At 46.5% G+C, this 21,429-nt stretch overlaps 1 protein-coding gene across 2 annotated transcripts in view; it reads right to left on the bottom strand.

Annotated features, from left to right (window-relative positions):
• Positions 1-21,429, bottom strand: part of GAB2 (GRB2 associated binding protein 2) — a 46,067-nt gene that overhangs the window by 21,834 nt on the left and 2,804 nt on the right. The window contains exon 2 of one of the 2 annotated variants that reach the window (XM_015561436.1): positions 641-905. In XM_015561436.1, the coding sequence (XP_015416922.1) occupies positions 641-905 (265 nt within the window). The remainder of the gene's footprint in view (positions 1-640; positions 906-21,429) is intronic. The other variant, XM_006759884.2, reaches the window with a different exon arrangement.

Raw genomic sequence — 21,429 nt, 5'->3', positions numbered from 1 at the left:
CAGTAGAAATAAAAGGCAATAAACATATGTAAGCACAGGCTCTGCACCTGTGAGAGAGCTGGTGGTGGCAGAAAAACAAAACTATTATTCTAGATCAGGGAGTCCTTGCTGTAGAATTGGCTGTGATGATGAAGTTTCATATCCATATTACCCAGTATGGTAGCCACTAGCCACATGGGGCTACTGAGCACTTGAAATGTTGCTAGTGCAACTGAGGAACTAAATTTAAAATTTTATTGTTTAAATTAAAATTCAAATTTAATTAGCCACAGGTGGACAGTGGGACCATATATAACAGTGAGATGTGCATTTGTTCAATGTGAAGGCTTTGTGGACAAGTAAACTACCTTGTCTTTTTCAATTCTGAAACACTAGCCCTAAAAGACTTTTCCCCCCCAAATTAAATAAAAAGTTTCTATAGCATGATTTTTAACAATGGGAGGTATCCCTAGAATCCAATTATCACTGTATAGCAACAGAGACGATACCAATAAAATGTGACCTTTGCCTAAGTGAAAAAATGTTTTGTCCTATAAGTACCTATTTTATCACCTGAAAAGATAAAATACTGTACCCCTCTGTGTTTAAAATGGAAGCACAGAGACAGAAAAGTGCTGGGCCCTGTGGCCGCATCTCCTACCTGGTGTTCTCCACTCTCCGGCTTAGGCACTGGTGCAGGTAGAGATACTCTTGGGGTGCACTGGTGGACAAGGTGGGCTGCATGTGGTTGGACATGGGGGGCTCGAAGGTGAACAAGGTCGGCTGGCTGGAGTGGGATGGGGCTGAGGATTTTCGTTCTCGGAGAAGGTGCTGATTGGAGCTGCTGAGCTCTGCTGGAGAGGAGCGGGCGCCGTGACTGGCTGAGGAAATGTTTCTCAGCGAATCTGTGAAAAGGAGAAACGACTCTGTGAATGAAAAGGAAAGAAAGGTGTCCTTATTCCAGAGTGGGTGGGTTGTCAGAGCAAGAACTATCCAGGGCAGAGGGATGGTCCAGCTGCAGTGTTGTCTCCCTCCCAGAGAGGAAGCTGGGCGCTGGCCACATGGCAGAGAAGGAGATGCCCTGACCTGCCTCACTTCCAGGAGGCATGTCTCCAGTGGCCCAGGGGCGGGACTCTAGTGCAAGGCCAGCCCTGGGCAGGAAGTACCACTGCCTTCTTTCTCTTTGGTGGCTCTGCTGTCACCACCCCCTCAGAGCTAAGGCTGCTTTGTGAAATGAAGACTCATCCACTGAGACCCTGGGCTGAGTGAGCCTTACTGTATCCATGGTAAAGGCACACATGTATTTGGAGCAGTCCCTCCACATGGGCCCCGGTGCCTCCTGCCTGCCTTCCAAGTCCTCTGAGGAGGGCAGTGTCTCCCTTTGCCCACCTCTGGCACCTAAAACTCTGTCCATTGGTCTTTTTTTCTCTTAACTCTTTTTTAAAAAAATACTTTTAAAAAATATATTTTATTGATTTTCTACAGAGAGGAAGGGAGAGGGACAGAGAGCTAGAAACATCGATGAGAGAGAAACATCGACCAGCTGCCCTTTGCACACCCCCTACTGGGGATGTGCCCACAACCAAGGTACATGCCCTTGACCGGAATTGAACCTGGGACCTTTCAGTCGCAGGCCGACACTCTATCCACTGAGCCAAACCGGTTATGGCTCTCTTAACTCTTGAACTCTCACCTGTGGTGCTAGGAAGGAAGCGAGGTAGTAAAGACAGTTACTAGCTTAGAGCTACACCCCAAGCCAAGGGCATGATTTATTTGGCTGGCTCTGTAAACTTGGTTCAGATTCTTAGCATATAAGGCTGTTCACAGTCTGACCTATTTCCTGCTTTTCTCCTCCCCTATGCAAAGCAGGTGGAAGCTTCATTGTTCCCCAGCCCCTTTCATGCTTCTCTGTTTCTGCTGATGCGTCCCTTCCACCTGGATCTCAGTCCCACTCTCTGGCACTCACAAGCCGATAGCAGACCCGGATTGGATATCACATTCTCTCTGAAACCTCCTGGACTTGGCCATTGTTCTGGGAACCAAGAGCACTTGGCCCTCGCCTCTTATGTCCACTGTCACCGTGCTTCCGTGCCTAGCCCACGGGTTTCTAAGAACAGTGACTGATGTCTTTACAGTCTCCGCATTTACCTAATAAAGGCAGGCACATAGAAAGTTCCGTCTGTGTTTGCAGAAAAGGCAAACATATTCACTCAGCATATAATAGTTCCCAAGCAGTGGAACGCTTTGTGCAAAAGAAATAAAGGTTTAAAGATGTTATTTCTGGCAATGTGAAGGCTAGTAGGGGACAGTAGTTTAGTGGTGGTGATAGTGGCTTTCTAGGGTCCATTCAAATCACTTCAGAGGGGACATAGTTCTGCTTCCACTCCGTTATCTGACCTAAGTCAGTTGGCGCTCTCTGCAAGGCCCTAGGCAGGTTCACCAGCTCATACAGCTCTGCAGCTAAAACCCTCCATTGGTCCCTGACACTGGGCAGGACAGCCTCTGCCCATGCACAGCAGAAAAAGCCATGGGCCCTGGGGAGAAACAGTTCCAGCGACAGCTGAACTGACCTTCAAAGTGAGATCCCACTACAGGCCTCGTAGTGAACTGGACATGTGTTCACAGACTCACTGGCTTTAGTACTCCATGCCATTTGCAGGATGAACTCTCTAATGGCAAAGGAGAGAGGGCTCAGGCAAGAGGACCAGAAGCCATTGCACCAGGATGAACACAAGCAGCTTCTTGACAGGACACCTGAAGGTAAAGAGACCTCTGTTGCAATCCTACGGTCGCTGTGGTCTTTTTGGGCTCCTCCTCCCACTATCACCCTCTTCAATGAACCTCCTCTCCTTCAGGATTCTTCCAGACCCTGCCATAGCTTCACTCTCATTCAGGAGAACCCTTGGGGTATCCTGTCCCTTCTCACAGCTTCAGTTACCACCTGTGTGACGAAAATCCTGCAGTCCTGATCCCTAGCCCAGATCTCTCTCCTGTCACGTGTCCCTCTCTCTGTTATGCACCTCCACTCAGATGTCCCACAAGCGGTCAAGCTCAACAACCTAAACTGAACTCCCAACCTCGCCGGTGTTCTCCCTCTCAGTGAAGTACATCAACGTCGCCTCCCAATCAGTTCTCCCAGCCAGAAACCTAGCCCTGACCTGGGAGTCCTCCCTGTTCCTCAACACGGCATCATCTCAGTTTCTGCCCTTAAAACTCTTCAGGGGACCCCTGTTATCCTCAAGATGACTTCCAAAGCTCGCTCTCTTTTCTTCTTGGAGTGATGACTATTTTCTAAAATCCGATGTGGTGATTTTGTTTATCTCTTCAATCGAACTGGTTTTCTGTTCACCTCTTCAACCTTGTTTCTCACCAGTGCTTCCTTGTATTTTAAAGAGAATTTCAGGAAAACAGCAACCCCCTGCCATCACTCTGCAGATTAGGCTGTAAGCCCAAGAAGGGCCGAGAGTCTATGCTTTTACCACACCTCACCTCCAGCACCCACTACCCCATAATGTGTGTGGATGAACGAAACAAAGTACCTGGGATAGGAAGTCATACTCCCTCAATCACACTCATTGACTCCTCACTGTCCAGGTTCCCCGGCAGGACAAGCAAGGCCATTTTGTCACAACCTACTTATCCTGCTTGTTACCTGCCACACATCCTTCATTGAATGCATGGCTGTGGGTCTGTGTAAGGGAGGAGTGACTTGTCCTCCCCTCCGGGGCCCTCTGCCTCCAGCTCAGGCTGCAGAAGCAAATCTGTGACCCAGTCTGTTTACCTGCAGACCCAGAGAAGTCCCTTCAGCTCTCTGACTCTTGGTTTCCTTATTCACGTGGACATAGGGTGTTTATAAGGATGAAATGCATTCAGGGTCTAGACTATTCTGCATGTTGTAAGTACTCAAAGCATGTTCTAGTCACTTCTGATTCCCTGGTGCCTAGGAGGCGTGTGTGTGTGTGTGTGTGTATAAAACCCAGCACATAGTGAGTCTTCAAAATATATATATCTGGTGATTAAATAAAATAAAAGAATTTTCTCTGGCACGAAAATCCAAATATGCTTGTTTCTTGTGGTCAAGATCAGAGAAGAATTTTAAGTCTGTTAATAAGTTGAAGCGGAGCTGGGCCCACAGGCACCTGGAATTCCATCCTAACAGCGTGAAGCCGTGTCTCTGAAACCAGGGGTTCCGTAAGGGTTTGAAGCCCCATCCAAGTTCCTTCTAAGCTGTTTTGGGACTCTCTTTGCCAAAATTCCACCTCTGGTTGCAACTTTAGAAGATCTCTACCTGAATTCATGTGATTAGTCCTTGGTGCCTGTACTGGGATCACAATTTACAATAGCTAGTAATTAGTTAAGATGAGGTCATACTGGATTAGGGTGAGCCCTGACCCAATGTCTGGTATCCTTGCAGGAAGAGAAAACAAAGATACAGGTACACACAGGGTGGATGCTATGTAATGACAGAGGCAAAGACTGGACAAAAAAAAATGCAACATGTCCACACAATGGAATATGGTTCAGCCACAGAAATAAATGGAATACTTCTACCTGCTGCAACATGGATGGATCTTGGAAACATGATGCTAAGTCAAAGAAACCAGTGATGAGACTACAGTTGTGGGGTTTCATTTACGTGAAATGTCTTAAATTGGCAAATCTATAAAGATAGAAAGTAGGCTGTTGGTTGCCTGGGGGTGGGAATGGATAGTGATTGCTATGAGTACAGTAGGTCCTCGGGTTAAGTCGGAGCTCTGTTCCTACAGGGCAATATAACATGATTTTTGCTGTAAGTTGGAACCCACCTACATAAGCATTTCTGTCACTCACATGGAACACATACACAGCCATAATGAAGTGAAACAGTAAAAAAAATTTAAAAGAAAGATAACTATTCCTGACCTTTACTTGTGGTAAATAAATAATAAAAACATAAAGCACATATGTCGAAATGATGGAACTTTTTTTTTTAATAAATAAATGGGAGATGGCGATGTAACCACAAAACGACATAAGTTGAGTCCGACGTGACCTGAGGACTGTCTGTATATGTTTCTTCTTGGGGTGATGAGCATTTTCTAAAATTTGATTATGTTGGTTGCACAAACCTGTGAATATACTAAACCACTGAACTGTGTACGTTAAGTGGGTGAATTTTGTGGGAAACAAATCTCAGTAAATTTATAAACACAGACCCACAGTTTGACAGCTCCTCAAAAAGTTAAACATAGAGCTACCATATGACCTAGCAATTCCACTCCTGGGTATATACCCAGGAGAATGAACACATATGTCCTCACAAGAACTTGTACATGAATGTTCCCAACAGCATTATTCATAATAACAGCCAGAAGTAGAAACAATCCAAATGCCTACAGACTGATCAATAAATAAACAAAACGTGGCATATTTATACAATGGAATATTATATACCAGTAAAAGGAACAAAGTCTGAATGCATGTTATAACATGTATGAACCTTGCAAACATTATGCTAAGTAAAAAGAAGCTAGATTTCATTTATATAAAATGTCCAGAATTGGTAAATATAGTCAGAAAACCAGATGAATGATTGCCTAGGGCTGGGGTAATGATGGGAGTGGGAAGTGACTGCTAATGAGTGTGAGATTTCTTTTTGGGGTGATAATAATGTTCCAAAATTAGATGGTAGTAGTGGCTGCACAACCCTGTGAATATACTAAAACACATTGACTTGTATACTTTAAGTGGGTGACACATGTTTATGTGAATTTAGAAAACACACACATACAAAGACATGAGGCCTTTGCCAAGTATGAAGTGTTAAGTATAGGCAAGAGCGTAACAATAGTCTAATTAAAGACATCCAACCCTCGCTGCTTATTTCCTTTTTGAAGAGGAAACTGAACACTCAATAAACACCAAGTCCTTACTAAAGTATACTGAGTAAGAGCCTTCTTCCTTTCCTACCTTCAGTTCCCTATACCTGCTCAGGGCCTCCCCCACAGATATAGCAAGGCATTGGGAATTTCAGCAAAACAGAATAGCAAGAATTCAAGGCTTGGGATGAAAAGACCCACGTGGTTTGAAATCCGACCTCTCAGTGATTGGACCTCCTGCAAGTGGCAGGAGTCAGGAGACCCAGGATCCAGTCCAGCTCTGCCACCTGCAGCTGGGAGACTGGATGGCCTGTCCCAGCGTTGGTTCCACACTGCCAAGTGGGGAGGATACGCGCTGGCCTGCCTGCCAGTCTCCCTAGGCTGTAAAAGATGAATGAGATAAGGGTGTGCAAACAAATCCGTCCATTTGCATAAACCGCTCAGAGGATTTGTGGGTATGTCCTTCCAGAGGGAAGGAAAGAATGGTAAAGATAGAGGAAAAGATTAAACGGAGCAGTGAGTGGCTGGTTTTGTTAGGTGGCTGGAATGATTGAGGTCATTAGAAAGGTCAGTTATACAGCAAGAAACAAATGGACGTTTCCAGACTTCTGGCCTGGGCTTCTATCTCCAAGTCTAGACTGAAGATAATGCCAGAAAATGCCTGAGTCAATTTGTTTTCTTTTAAACGGGGTCTTGTTTTTCCTCTTCTTCCTGGCTTCTCTTTAGGGCCCTACCAAATCACTCCCCTTCCGTTCCACAATCACCCCTGGGAAGCTGCCCAGCACACAAACACTCCTCCCACCTTCTTGCATAACTCTAGAACAGGAAAGCTCTGAAGGATTTCAGTAGAGGAGCCCAGCCCGGCCGGCCAGCCACGGGCTAGTGATAACAGGAGCAGGAAAGGGGCGGGTGGTGGGACTTTCTGGAAAAGGTGACTGGCCAAGTAATGACTGGTTCCCTTATCTCAATGCCCTTTTTATCTTTCTCCTCTCCCTCAAAATCCCCACCCCAAGCCTCAGTGGGTCTCAGAACCCATAACGTGGTGGATGAAAACACAGGCTGGAGCCAGGATGGATTGAAAGCCTGGCTCTGCTGACTCCTGGCTCTGTGGCCTTGGACAGGTTACAGAAACCTCCACGACTCTCACGTGTTCGATGGAGAGAATACATATTTTGCAGAGCTGCTGCAAGGACTGGAGACCATTTGTGGAAAGCATCAAGCACAGGACCCCACCCTTCTTATTGTGCCTGTTTCTGGAGTATCCGTGGAACTGGTTGAGACCTTGAAATCGGCCAAGAGGAATGGAGTTTCTTTCTAAGCTAGAGTGGAAGCTTGGGAAGCAACTGGTGTCACTGTTTCAGTCACAGATATACTCTATGTAGGTGTTATATGCAGAACGAGGAAGACCGAAAAGGACAACACTGACCATAATAATCACAGCTGCTATTTACTAAGCACCCACTATGTACCTGTAGTCTACCCCATGAGCTAGATCAGGGGTCATCAAACTTTTTAAACAGGGGGCCAGTTCACTGTCCCTCAGACCGTTGGAAGGCCGGACTATAGTTTAAAAAAAAAACTATGAACAAATTCCTATGCACACTGCACATATCTTATTTTGAAGTAAAAAAAACAAAACGGGAACAAATGCAATATTTGTATTTGCATGTGGCCCGCGGGCCGTAGTTTGAGGACCCCATGAGCTAGATATTACTTCTATTTATTTGTGTGTGTTTTGGGGGGCAGGGAGGGGAAGGGGAAACTGAAGCTCAGAAAAGTTATAATGAGCTCGGGGTCACACTGCTAGGAAATGGCATAGCCTGGATCTGACACAGATCGCACTATCTTCATAGCCAGTCCTCTTCACCCGTGTAGAGAAAAGAGCTCCCACAAGATCCCTGTGAGGGATGGTACTGGCCTTCTGGGAGGCAGAGTCAGTGAAGAGAATGAGGGTCTAGGCACAGCTCTGTTGCCAGGGACCCTGGGTATGCCACGTCACCTTCGTGGGCCTTTCCTTTCTCTGTTTATACAAGGAAGAACTCGCATTAGATCATGGATACACCTCAAAGTCATCTTTGGGAACCTTAAGAGAGGTGTTCCACATAAAACCTAATGAGTCATGTTTACACAGAGATTTAGATTAAGATCCACTGGCTTGGAGTTTAACAATCTCTGGTTAAGTTCAAAGCAGAGTTAGAAAGGTTAGGGTCAACTGAAATATCAAGGGCAAAGCGAGCTCTGAAAGCCAAATGAAAGAACAAATTCTTCCAAAAATCTTTCTCTGTATCATCAAAAATTTAAATTGGAAACCATCCAAGTTCTCCCTGGCCCTTCATATCCTCCGACCACGGCCAACTGCAAAGGAATGAAGTGTAACAGAAAGAGCCCTGATGTGGATTCAGAAACCTAGAGGCCCAGGATCTGAAACTCTTACCACGGGGCCTTGGGAAAACCTTGCCATCTCTGCGCACCTCCTTTCCATACTGTCACACGACAAAGCGAAGGCCCACCTCACAGGGGTCTTTCGAGGAGCGGAGATGAAATAAAGGCGAACAGTCACTACGAGATGCTTAATAAGTGGTTGTTGGCTTGACACTTGTTCATTCCCTGGTTTATTTCGATAAGTGGAATGGTTTAAAATTCTAAGGGTTCTATGGGGAAATGATGGATGAAATGATATTTAAAACAGTAGAGGTAGAGGATTCTGTGGGGTGAGTGGTCCCTGTAGAAAGCTTCATTGAAAAACAAGGATCAGATGGGTGCTGAGGGGAAGATTGGACAATTTTAACTCACAGTCCCAAGCCTAAAATTATGTAAGAAGGAAAAATGGCCCTGAATCCTCTGGCACACGTCAGCATTACAGGAGTTGTTCATACATTTAAGGCCAAACACAAAATGGCTTCACTTTACATATTAAGTTACATAACATGGCAACTGAAAGAGACCCCAGGGTCCAATTGCTCATTCATCACTGCTGCACTCCCCAATCCCCAAACTTCTCATTTACAGTTGGAGAAACTGGCCCCAAAATGTGAGGCTACTTGTCCAAGGCCACACATTGCAGTGGGTCAGACATGAACCCTGGAACTCGAATGCAGATCTCCTCGTCTGGGGGTCCTACTTTACCGAGAGAAACATGCACCGATGTGAATGCAGATGTATTCTCCATAACGCATGGGGAGGGGAGGGAGGGCAGGCGGGGGTGGTGTGCAATCCAGTCAAGAGATCTGAACACCAGGACGCTGGCTGGAAGGACTGTTATTTCGTGTTTATATTGTTTATAACGTTACTCACATTTGCATGGTAAATAAACGTTTGCTGGATCAAACTACTAAAGACTAGTATAAATAATTCCCCAAGTTCAAAAATATTATGTCTCTTAGTGTTTATAAAAACTATAAAGCAGAAGAAGAAGAAAGGGGAGGCGGAGACAGGCAGTAACATGAGACCCCAGGAGATCTTGTGTGGACTGGGCTCCCCCACCCCCTCCTGAGGAAGGATCTGAGAAAGAACACCATCTCAGAGCTCCGAGCCAGGTCAGAGCATTCTGACCTTGACACAGACCATCTCTCAGTATACTTGAGCAGAAATCGATTCTGTGGAGGGCACAGGGGAAAGAGAGTGAGCAGCTGTAGCTTAGAGGCACACCACAGGCCCTGGTCACACATCCTTACATAATTTCTTTTGCGCTGGGGCATCTCATTTTAGAGCTGGGAAACTAAGGCCCCCTAGCCAATGCCATGAATTCCAGAGGGTCTCTAGGTAGAACAGAGTGTGGCTTCCTCTAAACCTTTCCTAGTACTTCGTTTTGCTGTTTATTTTATGCTGGGAATTCACATGTAAAACTAGACTGTGAGCTGTTAGAAGCCAGGCTCTAGACCATCTCTGTTTTCTGATGGGGTTTGTTTACTCAAGGCTCTGTGTCTAAGTAAACTTCCAGATGCAAATAAGAAGGTGTTCAATGAACATACCCTGGCAGTAACGTGTGTCAGAATCTTTCCTCTTCAGGATGGAAGCGTGAATGAATAGCTCCAGGATCCAAATGTAATGGAACTGTTGTCACTTGTGAGGTTTCCTGGGCCATGTGTGTTTCTGGGGTTGGGCAGCCAATTATATTTGGCCACCCAGGGTCCTGCTCATTTTAGAGAGACCAGGTTACAAGCTTTGTTCCCACCTTCCCTGCCACACCTACAGCACATCTCACCTGCTCACTCTTGTCATTTCCTTAGGGCCATGAGCACTGATTGTGGGACCTATGAACCAGGAGGTCATGGTTCGATTACTGGTCAAGGCACATGCCCAGGTTGTGGGCTCAATCCCCAGTGTGGGGCATGCAGGAGGCAGCCGATCAATGATTCTCTCTCATTACTGATATTTCTATCTCTCTCTTCCAGTCCCTTCCTCTCTGAAATTAATAAAAAATATATTTTTTTAAATAAAGGATGGGTCTCGTCCTTGCTCGATGAGCTTATGTTGCAGTTGGAAAGAGCACATTTACATTCAGGGCAGCACTGCTCCCTTCCCCCAAGGAACCCGGGGACCCATTAGTCTTCCCCTAGGAATCAGTCCATCCAGTCAGCACCATGAGCTCACATGTAAATGATGCATTTGACCCTTGTGACCTTCCCACAAAAATACCACTGTATCTTTAAGCTAGCCACTTCAATAAGAGGTGAGCATCTCCCTCCTTTCACAGTGACTTTCACTAAGAGGAAAGTCACTAACTGGCCATCGGTGTGAACCACTAGCGTCAGGTATGACAGGGGCAGGAGCTAATCAGGAATCATTGGCAGCGGCAGTGATCATAATACTTGACGCTGCTCTGGGGGCCAGCGAGGCTGGGGTTCAGAGCTCCAGCCGCATTACTTGAAGCAGAGCCTTGGCTGCCAGAGAGGCAGTGTGGTGCGGAAAGGAACATCAGTTTGGAAATCTGAATCTCTGCTTATTGACTGTGGAACCTAGGGGTGGCATCTGAATCTAAGAGTCCTGATTTGTAAAAATCTGTAGAACAGCGACCTGTAGGGTTATGCTATGCAGTGGTTCTCAACCTGTGGGTCGCGACCCCTTTGGCAGTCGAACGACCCTTTCACTGGGGTCGCCTAAGACCATCCTGCATATCAGATATTTACATTATGATTCATAACAGTAGCAATATTACAGTTATGAAGTAAAAACGAAAATAATTTTATGGTTGGGTCACAACATGAAGAACTGTATTTAAAGGGCCAGAAGGTTGAGAACCACTGTGCTAGGGAGTCAAGTGCGTGGGCCCTGCAGGCCAGTGCTCCACCCGTGCATGGTCTCCCTCAGCACCCACCGGGGGAGGTTGCTGGTACAAGAGAACCTCTTAAAGCCTGTGTTCACAGCCCTTCCAGGTTTGACCAGGCCAGCACAGGTCCCAGAAGGTGCACATGGACTCAACAGGCCTTTGTGTCGTGATAGGGGACTGGAGGGGCCGAGAGCCTGGCAGGACCCAACTTTCTAATTTTCTTTGGTGTCAATTAATACGAAAACGTCTGCTGGATTATGACAGAGAGTGGACTGCATCTGCAGATCAACCTGGGGAGAACTGACATGCTGACAATATTAGGACAGGATGTCTCTTTCCACTTACTGGGTCTTCTTTAATTTCTCCTAGCAATGTTTGTTGTTTTCTGTAGAGCGATTTTGCATGCTTGTTTTTGTTCTTTTTGTTAAATTGATTCCTAAGTACTATATTTTTTGATGCTATTGTAAAAGAAATTTTAAAAAATTGTTCTCCAATTATAGGGTGCTCTCAAAACTTTGACATTTAGAATAGGCTGAAAGTTGTCAAGGTAGTGATCTTTGCAAATTCAAAATAAATCGACTTACTCAGTGCTGCAGAGCTCTTAGGAAATGCCCAAACCAGGATTCAAGCTCAAGCTTTTTACGCACAAAGTTGAGGGCTCATTCTATTATGCAGCTCTAAGTGAGGTAGATGAGAAGCATACACCTCTAAGTTACAAGAGCTCAACACATATCCAGTGGGATTAGAAAAGAAAACCACTTAAATATGACTAATACAGAAACCAAGACCCAGAGTGGTCTTTCCTGATCACCCCACCTAAACGGTTTTCTAGTCACTCCTTATCCCATTATCTTCTCTTATTTTCACCAAAGCACTATTGCTAGCATGTAAACATTTTGTTTTTGACCCATCCCTTCCCACTAAATGATAAACTCCTTTAAGAGTTTGGATCTTACATATCCCATTCATCACTGATATCTCAGTGTAGTGGCCATAAAAATATGGCTGTCAGGTTTCCTGATGTGGATGGCATGATGGACCGACAGCCCCGGCTGCTGGCCTTCTGCATCCCCTTAACTCCCCACGGCTGTTCTCATGTAGTGACAGTGATGGAAGACTAATACAGGCCTGTTCCCGCAGGACACGGGACTCCCTTACTGGGGGCCCTAGGGCTTGAGAACTTCCCCTGACCTGGCTGAAACTGTCTTACCAGGCATTGCAGTCTAACCCTGCTCCCTTCCGTCTCTCCTTCACAGGGGTCAGTCCTGTGTCCCATGAAGGCTTTCCCCCTCCCACTGTCTCTCCAGCACGTTTCAAGTCATCTTGACAGCTGCTTCTCAGACAGCCCAACGAATATAGTCCTAAAACAGTACTTGATGAACAAATGGTGGCCCAGGTTCATATTACAGGCAAACCACAGACCCAGAATCAGAACCCAGGTTCCTGCTCCCTCACTCCAAAGCCTTTTTTCATCACCAATCATGTGAGAAATACGTTTTTGGCCAGAGGGCCACTGCTCTGATGAATCTGAGGGGAAAATGCATCTCCCAATGGCCAAGTCCCACAGCTGCCCTCCCACCTCTGTGTATAAGTATGCGGACCGTAGTGGGCGTGAAAACATCTGTCCTAGGTTCAGAGAGAACTAAAGCTATGGCTTAGGTCAACAGAGAAAGTTGGCTTAGGCTGAAATGAAAGGCAGCAAGACCTTGGTGTGTTGCCTCTTAAAAGGGACGTAGTGAGAGCAGCCACACTGGCAAAGCCAAAGAGGGTCATCAGAACAGAGCAGAGACGGCCGTGAGTCTTTCCCAGGTCTTGGCACATGAACTAAAGCTCCTGTGCAGGTACTGTGACAGCTAGAGGTGAGGAATCACGTCTAGAATTTCAGGGTGAGGCTTCATAGTTAAAAGCATGGATTCTGGAGCCAGACCGTCTGTGTTTGAATCCCAGCTCCTTGACTTACTAGTTGTATGAACTAAGGAAAGCTACTGAATATCTTTGCACTTTAGTTTTCTCATCTGTAAAATGGGAATAATAATAGATATCTACCTTGCCCTGACTGGCTAGCTCAGTTGATTAGAACATCCTCCCAATACCCCAAGGTTGCAGGTTCAATCCCTGGTGAGGGCACATACAAGAATTAACCAATGAATGCATCAATAAATGGAATAAATTTAGGTTTCTCTCTCTCTCTCTCCCTTCCTCTCTCTCTCTAAAGTCAATCAATAATTTTTTTTAAAAAAATTATTGCAACCAATGAATGCTTAAGTGGAACAAATCAATTTCTCTCTCTAAAAATCAATTAATAAAAAATTGGCATCTATCTCACAGGATTATTTGAGTTAAGATCTGAGAAATACTTTGAACATTGCCTCATAGATAGTTAGCTCTATGTATATATTCGCTTTTATGATCAGTAACACATTTAAAAAGACATCTTTGTCTTTGAGCACCTCAATAACTTACGAGTAATGCATCTCAAATCAGGAAAGTCAGTCATGTTTATTTGATAAAGTATTAATCACACACAGTAAACACGTTTTTGAGTTTGGGCAAAATGATGGAGTTATTTCAGATGTCTCAGTTTTGGGGAGATAAGATTAGCATGGTACACATTTCACAAGACTGCTGTAAAGGTCACAGAGGAGGCAGTGACAACTTATCAGCCACACATTCCAAGATACTCAATGTGTTCTACCACATATCACACATTACATTATATGCTTTAAGTGAACTCTCATGTAATCTTCACAATAATGTTGTGAAGAATGTCTTGTTTCTATTTTACTGATGCAGAAATTGAGGCTCAGAAAAGTAAACTAACTTACCCAAGACCATGTTTAGATTGAACTCATCAATGTTGTGCATTCATGGATTTCCAAGACCTGCTCTTTGTACTAAATTAACTTTTAAACCAGTACATATATAAAAGCACTTCATAAATCGTAAGGCCTTTTTATGCAAGTGCAAGATGATATCATCCACAATATCATCTGGAAACATTAGCCAAAAGTAAAACAACCCAGGTTTCAATTCTACCCTTGCCAGTTAGCTGTACGGTCTTGAGCAAATTAGCTCTCCTCTCTTGCCTTCTGAGGAGCTTGGAACTAAACCCTCTCTAAAGGCCCTTCAAGATCTAACATTCTAGAATTTTCTCATGCGATGAAAGCTTCTCCCTTCTCTGTCTTGACTATTTGGCTAATACATTTTGTCAGCCACGAAGACCTTTGTTCACTGATTCATCCACAAAGGGGTGAGAAGGTGGGGAACAGTGAACATTAGATGACAGATTTGTAAAATAAAGCTTAGGCTATTGATATACCCTGTCTCTCTTGCCTAGTTAGTACATCATCCATTTTGAGTGTGTGTGTTTTTTTCCTTTTTCTTTGGTTTGTTTTTCATTGTACTTTATACTATTATTTCAATATACAGAAATTTAGACCCTATGTCCTGTGAATAATGTTAGAGTATTTTAGGAGTTTTTTTCCCCCACCGCCTCAACAGTGACTATCTGAAACCAAGAATATTGGGGGGAAAGTTGGAAATTTTTTAAACTGTAATTTTGTATAACTATTTCCAAAGTTATAACCAAATACTGTAGCTACATCATTCATTTGAATATTCACTGGGCAGCTACTATGTGTCTGCATGAATGTGGGGGTGACAGAATGGCGAGAGAGTCCTGCTCTTGCCCTGTCTCTCTCACACATGCCCCCCTCCCCAATCACATGCTGTATGCAGCTCCCCAAGCCTCTGGGAACTTGAATAGCAGCCCATGGAGAAAGCAACAGAAACCTGAATTTTGAGATGTTGAATGTATTAGTAATCTGCTTGTGGTAATCATTTCACAATGTATAAATCTATCAAACCAGCATGAAGTGCACTTTAAATATATACAGTTTTGTCAATTATACCTTGATAGAGCTGGCGGAAAAATAAATATATATTAGAAGCCCGGTGCACAGAAATTTGTGCACTGGCGGGGGGGAGAGGGGGGTCCCTCAGCCCAACCTGTGCCCTCTCACAGCTTGGGACCCCTCGGGAGATAACCACCTGCTAGCTTAGGCCTGCTCCCCTGGTGGCAGATGGCACGCCCAATCCCGCGGTGTCTGCCCCATCTCCCCCAATTGCAGATGACAGGCCCGGATCCCGCACTGGGGCAGCTGGCAGTGGCAGATGGCACGCCCGATACCGCAGTGCCTGCCCCATCTCCCCTGGTCGCAGATGGCAGGCCCAGATCATGCCCTGGGGCAGTTGGTGGCTGGGGATCGCGCTGCTGCCAGCCCCAGGCAGGGCGGCCAGTGGGATCTGCCTGCAGTATGCAAATTAGCCGCCATCTTTGTTGGCAGTTAATTTGCATATCATGCTGATTAGCCAATGGGAGGTGTAGCGAAGGTATGGTCAATTACCATGTTTGTCTATTATTAGATAGGATATATTCCCATTTATGTAAAAAAAAAAGAGAGAGAGAGAGAGAAACCTGAATTAATTGAGAGAATCCTATATTGACCAGTTTTATCCTAAGTTGATCAAAACTTCAATGTCCATTACTAGCCAGATGGGGCTTGATATTGAAGTTAAATTCAGAAATTTAAAAAAAAAAATATATATATATTTTCTTTTTTATATGACAGATATATCTTGGCCCAGACCAGGTGTGGTCAGTTAGAGGCAGGTAAACCTCAGTGAGAGTGGAGGGCAGGAGCCTGGCGGCACTGAGAAGAGTGCCAGGGCAGCCTGGCAGTGGGGCGGGGGCTGGCGGGGGGAGCATGACCTGAGAACATGGTGAGACTGGAGTTCGTGGACAGTGGTCCATGTCTCATGCTCTCCTTGGGTGATTGTCCCTAGGACAGGATCTGGCAGACACAGCCACTGGTGTGCTGAAGGAGGGAGCCCAGAAACAAGCTGGGCATCACCAGACCTGTGGGCAGGAGATTCTGTGAGGAGGGGGCATGCTGAGGGGAAGCAAAGCAGAAGTTCTCCAGAAATCAGGCTGACAGGAGTCTGTCCCTGGGCAGTGGGCTCCAGCCACTTGCTCGAGGGGTTGAGTAAGACTGTGGTCTCTGAGAAACAGAACCGGGTACCGGGGCTGATGCTAGCTCACAATCAAGATTAGGGCCAGACTGAGTAAAAGGGACACAGTCTCTAAGAGCCCCGACTTTACTTGGGGTGCAGGGTGGGCCTTGACCTGAAGGGGGAGGTCAAGGGCCTCTGGCTGTGAGCACAGAAGCTCCTGACGCCAACATAACCAGCAGGTCACGGTTCCCCAGACTTCCCAATGGTAGGGATGCGTTAGAACACTGCCTCTTTGTTTATTTGTTTGTGCACTTTCAAAAGATGACACAGGGCTAACAATTTTCATTATGTCCAATATGGGAGCCTGTTATCTACTGTGACCCATTTCACACCCAGGAACACTTTGACGTGCGCAGTTATATAAAGGGAAACTGAATAAAGGGAAGTCTTACCATCTGACTACATTTAGCTTTATGGAAACTGACTACTTCTTCCTCGTGTTTTTCCTTTTTGTGGTGGATTGAGGGAGACGTTCGTAGCTCAGTGCTGGTCTGCGGAGCCCTGTTTTGAAATAGCTGCTGCAGAATAATATTTTCACACTGTGTTCCAGCCTTCCCAGGCTATACTGCGAGAGGTGGTGGTGGTGGTGGGTGGCAGGCCCTGGGGGTCCAGCTCTCTCCCCTGCAATGCTCACAGCAGCGCCCTCTCACCTGCTGCACACATTGTGTTCCATGCGAGATTGGGTTAATGAGCAATGCCAAAAAAAAAAGGCTGAAAATCACTGTTTTTGTCCCCAAGCCCCTTGTTTACTATTGAAGAAATGGGATCTGTAACAAAGCTGAAATTGAAAATCAGAACTTTGACTCAAGATTCAAATCCGAGAGAGAGAGAGAGAGAGAGAGAGAGAGAGAGAGAAGAGAGAGAGAGAGGGAGAGAGAAAGAACCATGCCTACTGATTTTTATAGTGTTCAGAGTCTTATGCAGGGCCCTACGTGACTGGGTGTGTAATGACCGTCAAGATAGTCAGAGGTTGCCCAGCCAGCGTGACTCTGTGATTGAACGTCAACCTATGAACCAGGAGGTCATAGTTCAATTCCCGGTCAGGGCATATGCCCAGGTTGTAGGCTCGATCCCCAGTGAGGATCGTGCAGGAGGCAGCCGATCAATGATCCTCTCTCATCACTGATGCTTCCCTTTCTCTCTCCCTCTCCCTCTCCCCTCCTCTCTGAAATCAGTAAAAACACATTAAAAAAAGATTGTCAGAGGTCCAAGGTGACCTTATCACTGAATTCAAAGTCCTCATTTTATTTCTAGCCAAAAATAAGCATCTGGGCTTTGGAATCTGGTCTGGGACCAACGCGACAGTGATTTTTACCATCGTTCACTAGAGCTCATCTGAATCAGTCAGAAAACGAAAGGGTGGGGGGATCTCAGAGATGCTGGGAGCTCTCCAAGCTGCTGGTGTTGAGGAGCTGGGAGGAGATGCTCGCCTCTCCAGCTGTCTGTGGGTTTGGCAGGTGACACCGGACTTGTCTACGCTGGCCGGCTGGGTGGTGAGGGGGAGTGTTTGGTAGCAAAGGGAGAGCAGAAAGAAGGATTCAGGCTTAGGACAGAGAGGAGAGGGCCAGGTTTCTCCCTGCTCCTTGTCCTCCTCCCGAGGGCCTGGGCCTCCTGCAGGTCAGGGCTGTGCCTGGTCCAGGACAAGGCAGGAGTGTCCGTGGGGACTGTATGGAGTTCATGTCCCATGAGGAAGGCCTGATATTTCAGGGTTATTTAGAATAACATTTATTTTTTTCTCTAAAAAGCCACGAGGAGTTCAGATCTGGCTGGAAACGGGTCTGCATGTTTGTTTTCCTCATTGTCTCAGTGGAAAAAAGGGTGGGTGACTCAGACGGCAGCCTCCGCCTCTGGGCTGGGGCCCGGGTCTGTCTCCACTCTGTTCTTTGCTCCTCTAGGGACCTGTGTCAGCCTGGGGAGAAGCTGCATATTACCTCCCACATTCGCTCCGAGCTTCCAACAAGGGTCCCCCCAGGACAGGGGTGGGCAAACTTTTTGACTTGAGGGCCACAATGGGTTCTTAAACTGGACCGGAGAGCCGGAACAAAAGCATGGATGGAGTGTTTGTGTGAACTAATATAAATTCAAAGTAAACATTGTTACATAAAAGGGTACGGCCTTTTCTTTTTTTTTAGTTTTATTCATTTCAAACGGGCCAGATCTGGCCCACGGGCCGTAGTTTGCCCACGGCTGCCCCAGGAGGTGAGAGATCTAAGATCAGGCAACTCTCAGCCTCCTCAGCCTCCCTCCTGTGTGGCCCTCCCCACTTCTTTTTCTGCCAGACAGTCAGAGGGGCACCTCTAGCACACATCTACATCTAATCAGTTTTAAACAAGCAAACGGTAGGGGAAGAAACAAGAAAGGGGAAGGTCCCCCCAGGTTATGAGAAGAGAGAAAGGGCAAGGTCTCCAAGGAAGGCCTCCTAGATCTGGCCCCTCCTCACGCCCAGTCTCTCCCCTGGCTCTCCCACTCGCTGCACCGGTGCCGGGCCAAGGTCACCAGAAGGCATCTGTGGGCATGGCCTGGCTCCATCCCAGCCCTCCCTGCGGTCCGAAGTCCAGCTGGAATTGGGGTCCTGACCTCTAAGCACCAAGCATTCTCTCTGGAGGGGAAGGAGCTGTGTGAAGACCTCCGATAACATTCTTCCACGGGAGGTTCAAGATTTCCCCCAAAGCATTCCTATGGATATCGCCCGATCCCAGATGGGGCCCAGGAGCTAAAAGAACTCTGCTGTTGAGTTACTCAGGAGACTCAGGGAATTCTAGAAGTTTAAATATTTACAAAATATTTAAGGGAGGGGAGGGAGGACAGCCTCACCAAGAATTTTAGGAGAGAAAAGGTGGGGAAGACATAAACACAGTCTGTTGAACTCTGCAAAGTCTTTGTGCCATAGAATTTGACACATGACTACTGTGAAATCCCTGCCAGGGAGCTGAAGAAGAAGGGGAAAAAGGCAAATAGGAGACTGAACATGGTGGGGCTCTGACCTTCTTTCAAAACCTTCAAGAGCTCCAACCGGGGCTCTAATGCCTAATGTCCCCACACTCTGGTTTGAAGTTTGGGCCTGCTCTAAGCTGGGTCCTGCTCTCCTGCTCATGTGGCCTTCAGGGGTTAATGCTAATGTACAGACAGCACTCTACTGCCTTCACGGTCAGTTCTCAGTGATCTAGAAACGTCCTGCTTCTCCTCGCTGGCTATTCTGTGACGGACAAGCAGCGATGGTAAACAGGTGTGGGCAAAGGGCGTTAGGACACATGGGCAAGAGTCACAGCAGAGCCCCAGGATGGAGCGAAAGGGCCTGGGTTCTAGGTCTGGCAACAATGTCTCATGACACTGTCGCTTCGTGCCTTTAAATCTTGGCCTCCTCACTTGTGTAATAGGAATCATGCCAGCAGCTCCGCCTATCTCAATTTGTTTCCTTATCCTCAAAGGAGACTGCCTAACTGTTCTGCAGAGTGTCCTATGACTATAAACACCAGATACTCCATCACGTCCTATTCCTCTTGACCTCCCAAAGTAAAAAATCATCATTATCAACACCACCACTACCTGGGGAGCAGGGCCACAAGCTGCCGCGCTCCCCTGTGCACCTGTACACCTTCCCATCTTCCTCCAACAATGTTGGGAGGGAGCATCATCCCCACTGCGCAGGCGACAAAGCCCCAGACACATAGAGGTATTTATTCAACATCGTGGAGCAAATAAATGGCAGGGCTGGGACTCCGGGGCAGCCGGCCTGCCTTTCAGGGTCCATGTGAAAGCGGCTGTGCAGGCCCTGGAAGAGGGAGGGGCTGAGAGGACTCAAAGGGTGCTGGCTTTCCCAACAGTGGATGAGTTCTGACTGAGCCCATGAATAATTCACCAGAGCACTGTGCTGAGAGCTGGTTCTTTTGTGTGTGGTACATCTGGTCAGGGACAGCTGCCCACGTCTGGGCCACAAATGTGCGGACTGGACCTGCCTGCTCAGAAGCACAGCTCAGAGCAGCTTTCTGCTCCATTCGCAGGTGCTGAGGGCTATTCTGCTTCCCAGAGGAAGGCGGGGTTCTTATATGTGCTTTTATGCATGTGTGCGCATGCACATGACAAAGAAACAAACAAACAAAAAAATCTCCACATGTGCAATATGAAATCGAGACATTCATCCTTGGACTTGCTTTCCCTCCGTGAGCCTCATCCCTGGTTTCCTTTTGGGAAGGGCTCTCTCTTATCAGGAGATTGTGTTCTCCACCCTGTGTCGACAGTCAGACTTGGTGTTACTCCTGGTCTGGTCTTGTTCCTAGACAGGTTTCATTCCAGGCATTTCTGGCTGGAATATGTGAGGAACTGGAGGGTGGCAGCAGACAGCAGAAGCTGAGAGTGGCAAGAAAGATTATAAAAAAGACTCCATCTGCCACAGAACCTCTTCCAGCTGAAAGTGAAAAACAGAAGTTGTTTTTCTTTTTTTTTTTCTATAGGTCCTATTGCAAGTCTTAAAAAAAGAAAAAGAAAAGAGAATATTAGCTTGAAGGAGGGTCCGTATAGGAAGAATTCTGTACAGGCCCAAGCAGCAGGCAGGGCTATTGCATGGCACAGCTGCTGGGGGTTATCTATGCAGAGAACCCCATGGGGTATCTCTGTGGATAGCCCTGTGGGAGATGTGAAACTTGAGGTGCACAGGCAGTGGGGCTATGGTCTGTCCTGTACCCACGGAGAAGCAGAAGCAATGGATAGATGATGACTTATCTCTGTTCTGCAAGAGGAAACGGAGGCTTCAAGTGACTCACATAATCACAGAGCTGTGATTTAAACTCAGACACTCTCACCCCAGCCCACGCACTCACCAATAGAGCCTGATGACTGCATGGAAGCCTAGAATGACAGAATTCTCACCAATAGAGCCTGATGACTGCATGGAAGCCTAGAATGACAGAATTCTTGGAATACCCCACCCCTGAAATGTGAGCAATACGGGCTGGTGAGGCAGGAACCTAAGCCAGCTACACCCCTGGTGGAAGGGGTCAGGGAGTGCTTCCATCAAAGTGTCCAAAGAGGCAAAAATACCTGGGCTTGGTTTTGCCAGATGGTCATATTTCAGGAGGTTAGGGAGAAAGAGACAACATCCTATATAATAAAAGAGAAAAATGGTAATTGGCGTACGACGATACCCTTTTCATTGGCTAATTAGGGCTATATGCAAATTAACTGCCAACTCAGATGGCAGTTAACTGACAACAAAATGGCGGTTAATTTGCATATGTAGGCACAATGCAGGGA

Source organism: Myotis davidii, unplaced genomic scaffold (genome assembly GCF_000327345.1).
Source record: "Myotis davidii unplaced genomic scaffold, ASM32734v1 scaffold916, whole genome shotgun sequence".
Taxonomy (NCBI): Eukaryota; Metazoa; Chordata; class Mammalia; order Chiroptera; family Vespertilionidae; genus Myotis; species Myotis davidii.
This window is presented reverse-complemented; position numbering and strand designations above follow the sequence as displayed.